The 8814-nt window shown below is 42.6% G+C and overlaps 1 protein-coding gene across 1 annotated transcript; it reads left to right on the forward strand.

Annotated features, from left to right (window-relative positions):
- Positions 1 to 7271: 7271 nt before the first annotated feature.
- On the forward strand, positions 7272 to 8489 carry LOC130018141 (transmembrane protein 184C-like). Its single transcript, XM_056108949.1, has one exon. It carries the CDS (start codon positions 7272 to 7274, stop codon positions 8487 to 8489), a length of 1218 nt encoding a protein of 405 aa, XP_055964924.1.
- Positions 8490 to 8814: the final 325 nt, after the last annotated feature.

Here is an 8814-nt window from a genome sequence, read left to right on the forward strand (position 1 = left end):
CCTTGAAAGAGCCCCCAATATGTCATCGGGCTACACTAGCACGTGACAGAGATGAATGGAGATGTTTCTGGTGCCCGCTCGAGCAAATCGATGAACAATGCGGTGATAGTGATAGTGATAGAATGCTTACAATGGTCCTAAAATATCATTCTATAGAAGAATAAAAATAACATGCAAAATATAGAGAAATAAAATGTATTGATAATGAAATTAAAAATTAAGCTGAAAAAGTTATGGAAACAATAAGAGAAGTGCAAGATACCCAAATATCATGTTTGGTCCATTATCTACTTTCAGCACACATCTCCTATTCCTACCGGTTCCTCAAGCCATTATTTTTTTCTTTTTTCTTTTATTTATTAATTAAAAAATTTTATTAGTGAAACACCATGAGGTATAGTTGTAGACTTACAAATTTTTGTGCTTGGGTTTCAATTATACAATGATCAAGTACCCATCCCTCCACCAGTGCCCATTTTCCACCACCACAGATCCCAGTATCCCTCCCACCACCCATCCCTCCCATCCCACCCTGCCTCTGTGGCAGGGCATTCCCCTTTGTTCTCTCTCTCCTTTTCGGTGCTGTGGTTTGGAAAAGAGGCATTGAGTGGCAATCATGTTTGGTCTACAGTCTACTTTCAGCATGCTTCTCCCATCCTGGGAGGGTACTCCCAACACCCTTTATTTGGTGCTCCTTTCACTCTCTGAGCTCCCTTTGCCCCTAGCATGTGTGGCTGGCCTCCAAGCCATGGAGCAAAACTCCTGGTACTAATCTTGGCCACTCTTGGGTGTCAGTCTCCTATTTTGTTACTTTCTGTTCCCCAGATGAATGCAATCTTTCTATGTCTATCCCTCTCTTTCTGATTCATTTCACGTAACATGGTACTTTCCATGTAGTACCACTTGTATGTAAATTTTATGACTTCATCTTTCCTAACAGCTACATAGTACTCCATTGTGTAGATGTACCAAAGCTTCTTTAACCAGTCATCTGTTCTCGGGCACTCAGGTTTTTTCCAGATTCTGGCTATTGTAAAGAGTGCTGCAATGAGCAAAAAAGTGCAGATGTCACTTTGACTATACTTTCTTGCCTTTCTGGGATATATTCCTAGGATTGGTATTGCTGGGTCAAATGGGAGCTCAATTTCTAATTTTTGGAGAATCGTCCATACTGTTTTCCAAAAGTCAAGCCATCATTTTCTTAGTGATCCCTTCTCTATTCCAGCTGTCTTCTCCCCTTTGCTCATGAGGCTGGCTTCCAGCTATGGAGCAATCTTCCCGTCCCGTGTATCTACTATTCTTAGGTGTCAACTTCATGTTATGTGGTTTTATACTCCACAAATGAGTGCAGTTCTTCTATGTCTGTCCCTCTCTTTCTGACTCATTTCACTTAGCATGATACTCTCCTTGTCTATCCACTTATTACAAATTTCATGACTTCATCGTTCCTAACAGCTGCATTGCAAGCCATAGTGCCTCAAAGTAGAGAGAGAGTATGGTTAATATTGTCTGCCACGGAGGCAGAGGGAGGGTAGGAAAGAAGGGGTATACTGGGGATATTGGTGGTGGGGAATGTGCACTGGTGGAGGGATGGGGGTTTGATCATTGTGTGATTGTAACCCAAACATAAAAGCTTGTAACTATCTCACAATGATTCAATAAAATTTAAAAGAAATCTAAATATGACAGTCAAATATTGTTTTTCTCTGGAAGCATTGAGATTACAAAACAAACACTGTAGGAGCTTAATACATGGATTATGTTTTTTAATGTTAATAAAATTTTCCCTTAAATAGTTATGTAACTAATTACATCTTGTTCCTTTGAATCTACATTTCAAACCATCTATCAATCAAGACAGAATGAATCTTCTAGCAATGTGGAGTTTCTGTCCACATAATTCATTGTGATAAAAGAGTTTTATGTTCACATGATTGTATACAGAAAGATTATTCGACATAATAATCCTCATTCAGTATACAAATTTCAGAGTTTAAGAAGAAATAATCTTTAATCTGATAAAAAGCAACTATGAAAAAGCAGTGAGATAGTATCGTAAAAATGCTATACTGTAAGAATAATTCTGTACTCAGAAGCTAGAATAATGTACAAAATAATCTAGTAAAGTAAGGGATTCAACAAGATATGGGACCAAAAAAATCAAAATAGAAATTACTTTTTAAATTATCCTAATAATGTTGCTACATTTAAATTTGTATTCAGAGCTTCATATGTATTTTAGCCTCCAATTTAACAGTTTACTTAGAAAAATGTATTCACCCATGTCTGTTTGCGAATACAGAAAAGACTTCTTTTAGCTTATATCAGACAGAAATGTTTATCACCAAGGACTGAGCTCACCCTGCTGGCGAAATCGGTCATGTGCACACCCAGACTCCATCATCAGACAAACAAACAGCAGCTTTCATTTGAGAAAATGCAGCCGTTTTGTCAAATGTGGCTTTTTTTGAATGCAGCGGGTGGGGGTGGGATAGTGGTACAGAAGCAGCCCCTGGAATACAGACTTCTGAGTAGACAGATACTTTTTTTTTACGCTGTTTCTGGACCATTCCTGGTGGTAGTTTGTAATAACAGACTTCATCAGGAAAGTCTTCTTACCTTTCAAGTCTTTTCTAATTTCTTTCTTGTTCTTCTAACCATTTGGAGATACTTGTTATCGTTGTATCTATTTACATATGCCATAAATATGTGTGTAGGCATTTTAATTTTGTCTTTAATAATTTTTATTTATTCCTGGCTTCTCTGGTTTACATGTTTTCCTACACAGAATCAGCCAATTAGTCCTCCACTCTGCCTCTTATTTTGTCTCCAGAAGAGATCCCTGCAGAATTTCATTCCTTTCCACTTGATGACTGATCTACTTCCCAAGTTTTAAAAAGGTTTGTATTGTGACATATATGAAAGAGAAAGTTGGCATCTTTGTTCTTAGTGTGCAGCGATGTTAACTACAGTGATGATACTGTGCAACCTTCTGCCTTCCATCTTCCTCTCCCCTTCCCTCTGCAGGTGGAGACTGCTCTGTAAATAAGCACAAGCTCCTCCCTCTTCTCACCAGGAACCTGCAACTCTTCATTCTGTCTTCAAGATTCCAACTCATTAGAGTACCTGTCTAGGCTGAATCAACATAGCATTTCTGTTTCTTGCTGGTTTATTCACTTGGTAGCATATGTTTAGGATTGACCATGTGTCAGAATTTCCTGAAAAACACAGGCTTTTTTTTGGTCTTTTTAATTTTTATTAGTGAAACACCATGAGGTACAGTTGTAGACTTACACATTTTTGTGCTTGGATTTCAGTTATACAATGATCGAATACCCATCCTTCCACCAGTGCCCATTCTCCACCACAACTGATTCCAGTATCCCTCCCACTCCCCTTACCCCCCATCCCACCCTGCCTCTGTGGCAGGGCATTCCCTTTTGTTCTCTCTCTCCTTTTGGGTGCTGTGGTTTGCAAAAGAGGCATTGAGTGGCAATCATGTTCAGTCTATAGTCTACTCTCAGCATGCATCTTCCATCCTGGGAGGATCCTCCCAACACCCTTGATTTGGTGCTCCCTTCTCTATCTGAGCTGCCTTTTCCCCCAACACGTGTGACTGGCCTCCAAGCCATGGAGTAAACCTCCTGATACTTATCTCAGCTATTCCTGGGTGTTAGTCTCTTATTTTGTTACTTCATTTTCCCCAGATGAATGCAGTCTTTCTATGTCTGTCCCTCTCTTTCTGACTCATTTCGCTTAACATGATACTTTCCATGTAGTACCAATTGTATGTAAATTTCTTGACTTCATCTTTTCTAATAGCTACACAGTACTCCATTGTGTAGATGTACCAAAGTTTATTTAACCAGTCATCTGTTTTCGGGCACTCAGGTTTTTTCCAGATTCTAGCTATTGTAATCAGCGCTGCAATGAACAAACAAGTGCAGATGTCACTTTGACTGTACGTTTTTGCCTCTCTGGGATATATTCCCAGGAGTGGTATTGCTGGGTCAAATGGGAGCTCAATTTCTAATTTTTGGAGAATCGTCCGTACTGTTTTCGAAAAGAGTTGAACCAATTGGCATTCCCACCAGAAGTGAAGGAGGATCCCTTTCTCTCCACATCTGCGCCAACACCGGTTGCTTTTGTTCTTTTGGATGTGCGCCAGTCTCTGTGGTGTGAAATGATATCTCATTGTTATTTTGCTCTGCATCTCCCTGATGATTAATGGTGTAGAGCATTTTCTCGTGTGCCTTTTAGCCATTCGAATTTCTTCTTTGAGAAAGTTTCTGTTCATTTCGTCGCCCCATTTTTGATGGGGTTGGATGTTTTCTTCTTGTGGAAGAGTTAAAGGGGTCAGTGCTTAATGATGTGCCCAGAGGAGGGAGGTGTCTGCACGTCTCTGGCCATGCCATGACCTGGGGTTACTGTGTCACCTGCTCCGGGCTGCTGTCCTTCCTGCTTTCTCAAGGTCCAGCTCTGTCTCCAGGCTTTTTGTTCCCATTTGACTTGCTTGTGCTTTATTGACTTCTCCACCCAGGAGCCCTTGGGACTAATATTTTCCCCTCTCTCTTTGTTTATGAGCACTGAGACTAGTCATGTGTATGGATTTGGCTTTTTACATAATGAGGTGTTGGTGGTAGGAGTGGGGAGCGGGGGTTGGGTCACACCTGGTGGTGCTTAGGGCTAATTGCTGGCTCTGTGCTCAGGGATCACTCCAGGCAGTGCTCAGGGGGACCATATGTGGAGCTGGAGATCAAACTGTGTTCAGCTACACAGCTTTACTCTTGTTATCTCTCTCTGAACTTACAAAATTGGGTTTAAGATAAACTGCTCCTTTGTAATTGTAATAGCAAATGAACTTTCCCTGTGTCTGTTTCCGTAAAAATGAAAACTAAGTATTTATTAAGAGGTAAGTAAATTGGTTATTGCTGGAGCATAGTTTTGAGAAAATTAAAAGTGGGGAACACTAGTGAAATTTTAAAAAATATGACATTTTAGGTGATATGCTTATAATAGTTTTAATACCAGCTATGGTTTTGACATACAGTTAGAACAGTTCCCTGGCCAACAATTGCCATGTCCCCACCTCCAGAACCATGTTATACTTTTAGTCCATCCCTTCACTATGCCACCACAACCCTTGCTAGGTAATTGCAGTATTATGCATAGAAGCATACATATTTTAATAACTTTTTGTATCTTGAAATGCTGTAAACTTGTGCCTGTTTCTTGTTTTCACAAAGAGTTTGAAATCAGGTTGAATATGGAAGCTATTTTTTGAAAGTAATTTATTCATATGATGCTTACTTGTATAGCCTTTATGTCTATTACATAGAGTAGGTAGGGATTGAAGGAGATTTTGTTACTGGGTTTAGGTTTGTAACATTCTTTAACTGTTATGGAATTGGAGAGTTACAGTTAAACCAGAGCCCTTAGGTAAGATTTTCAGTTGTAACTGTAGTCTGACAGTGTATGAGATGAGTTTCTAGTTCTCATCTGACAGGGTAGGAGATAAGTTTCTGTTGTTCTCGGTGAGTCTGTCTTGAGATTTCTCAATTGTGTTAATATTTCAAAGAACTGCCTTCTGTGTCAGCTGAATCATGTCTTTATTTCTTATTTCCTTCATCTACTTTTGATATGGTAGTTCTTCATGGCTTACTTTCTTACTTTTGCTGGGTTCTCCTCAGAAATTCTCCAGAGTCACTCCTGTAGTACTCAGGGCCTCTGGATGGTGCTGGGCACCATGTGGTTGTTAAGGATTAAGCCCAGGCCGTGCCCATACAAGTCATGCCTTCCATCTTGTGTAGCTCACGCCCAGCCCTTTCTCTAGCTTTTAAGGGTAGAAACTTTGGGGATGTATTTGAAGACTTGCCCTTTGGGCTCAGAGAGTCCACAAGTTCCTGGTGGTACTTATTGACTACTCCTGCCTCAGTCTGTGTGTGTTGCTGCTGGCATTTCTGGGGGGCATATGTGGTGCTGGGGGTCAAACTAGGGTTGGACATGTGCAAGGCCAGTCTCTTAACCCCTGTGATATATCTCTACACCTCACTAGAAGTGCATTAATAAGGTTTTTTTTTTTTCCTGGAGAGACTGCATTAATCACACTAATTTGTTTCACATGTTTATGCAACTAAAAATGCTGATTTGAATTTTGTATTCCACATGCCTATGCTTCTTTGGAAGTTTACTGTTTAACTTACAAGTATATTGATGCTTTTCCAACATCTGTCTTTTCCTAATTTCTACTTTAAGCCAGGTTTTTCAGAGGATAAATTTTTGAAATCTTTTCAATCTTGTTACATTTTATCAGCATTCATTATGAGCTTTGGAGAACAAAATCAGTTTTTTTTTTGTCCCATCTGAAAGTGCTCTGGGTGTACTGCAATCCATATGATCAGGCATCATTCCTGGTGGAGGTCAGAGCAGCCATACTGTGTATCGGGGATCTAAGCCAGGTCAGCTATCTACAAGGTAAGAACACTTTTGCTGTTCTATCAATCCAGCCCTTGAAATCAGTATTTATATTGGACTGTTGCTGGGTTTTATGTTCCAAACTAGGCTTCTGCAGCGATCACACATTCAGGACATACCACAATCATTAAGAATGCCAGGATGATCAGCTTTAGGGGAAGGATTAACTCCCTCCACTTATTTAATCGCTTAATGTGCTTAATGAGACAGGAACACTGTATGTAGTAGATGATTCCACAAAAACCTGAGGCCGGGAAAGCAGATCTGCCCGGGAATGAGGCAACCAGGGCGCTCTGCTCTGATGAACTGGACTCGGGGTTTGCGGCTCCAGGCAGATTTCCTTAGAGCCCTGCAGAAGCAGCTCCAGAGCCTACAAACAGTCCGGGGAGTTCCCAGGGAGTGAGGGACCCTCTTGGGCCTCACCCCTGTACATCATCAGCAAGATTGGACCAGGAGAGCCAGGGTGGAAGCTTGGCCCCGAGAGAAGGGGCCGGGACCATCTCAATGTAGGCCACTGCTCTCCTTTAGAGGCCAGACAGAGTGCAGGGGTTCAGGGGCAAGGGGTCGCGCCAGGGGTCCCAGGACTTTGTAAGGGGCCACATGCAGGCAAGCAGCGAGGATGCTGCCCGCAGCGCCCCCGGCGGCCATCAGTGGTACAGCGGGGGCGGCGCCCAGCGGTACCTCTGACATCACACTGCTGCTTTGTTACATGGAATGTGCATCCACCTATATAACCTTGGACCTCAGCGCAGGGGCCTCAGAGACTTTCTGCGCTCTTTGCCTTCAACCATTGAGAAATGCTTGACGCTTGCGTGCCTAAACTTAAGAACTGGAGGCGTTGGATCCGGCCCTTAGTGCTGATCCTCTATCTGCTGGCCGTGGTCGTGACCATCCCCCTGGGTGTGTGGCACCTGCGGAAGCTGGAAGTCAGTATCCACACCAAGGTGTGGTTTATCCCCGGGATCTTTGTGCTGTTCACCATCCCCGTGACCTTCTGGGAGATTCTGCAGCACTTGGTGCACTACACGAGGCCCGAACTCCAGAAACCCATCATTAGGATCCTCTGCATGGTGCCCGTGTACAGCATAGACAGCTGGGTGGCTCTTAAGTATCCGTCCATCGCCATCTACGTGGACACCATGCGGGAGTGTTACGAAGCGTATGTCCTCTACAACTTTATGAACTTCCTATTCAACTACTTGAAGAGCCAGTACCCCAACCTGGAAGCTATGATAGAAGGCAAAGAGAAGACGCAGCCCCCCATACCCTTCTGCTGCTGCCCACCCTGCCCCGTGGGAGAGGTGTTGCTGTACCGGTGCAAGCTGGGAGTGCTGCAGTACATCGTGATCAGATTGATCACCACCTACGCTGCCGTGATCTGTGAGATATTCGAGGTGTACAGTGAAGGAATCTTCAACTTGAACAGAGCCTGGATGTACTTGGTCATCATCAACAACGTGTCCCAGTCCTTTGCCGTGTATAGCCTCCTGCTATTTTGTAAAGCCCTGAAAGAGGAGCTGAGGCCCATCCAGGCAATGGGAAAGTTCCTTTGTGTGAAGCTTGTCGTTTTTGTCACATTCTGGCAAGCAGTGTTGATTGCTTTGCTGGTGCAATTTGGTGTAATTTCCAAGAACTCCACCTGGGAGTGGCAGACAGAAGAGACAGTGGCCACGGGGCTGCAGGACTTCATCATCTGCATAGAAATGTTCATTGCCGCCATAGTGCACCACTACACCTTCTCTTATACCCCTTATATGGGAGAAGAAGAACGAGGAACATGTTGCTCTTTGTTCCTAGAAATATGGGATGTCTCTGACATCAAAAGTGACATTTCTAAGCAGGCGAAGAACATTAGCAAAACGTTAAGGGGGAATCCAAAAAGTGAAAGTGTTCCAATGGATGAAGATGAGCAATTCAACCTGTTGTCTTCATCACCAGACACTTCAGTCACTTCTTCCACATCACTGCCACACATTGATAGTCACCAAGAGCTTGAAGAAGTCCTGGTAGAATAGAATGTGCCTAGTACAGTTACATATACGTAAGTCATGTAAAATGACACAGAAGAACACATGGAAGAAGCTGAGACTTCAGAATCCATAATCCATAATCCATAATCCAGTGCTGTACTTAATCCTTTTTATTTCTCTGTATTCCTCTTTCTTCCCTTCTTCATTTCCTCCTACCATACTCCCCTCTCCCTTTCTCCTTTTTCTTTTATTCTTTTTCCTCCGTCCCATCCTAGAGCAATGCAGAGGACCATCGCTTGGACAGCCAATCTATGGAGAAGACATCAGACATAAGGACGTTCGGTCCAGGTACAAGTTCCAGTTCTGCACA

This window comes from Sorex fumeus, unplaced genomic scaffold (genome assembly GCF_029834395.1).
Source record: "Sorex fumeus unplaced genomic scaffold, SorFum_2.1 ptg000239l, whole genome shotgun sequence".
Taxonomy (NCBI): Eukaryota; Metazoa; Chordata; class Mammalia; order Eulipotyphla; family Soricidae; genus Sorex; species Sorex fumeus.

Bases quoted from the DNA above. Each gene is read 5' to 3' on its own strand.
- LOC130018141 (XM_056108949.1), top strand. From the start codon at position 7,272: ATGCTTGACGCTTGCGTGCCTAAACTTAAGAACTGGAGGCGTTGGATC.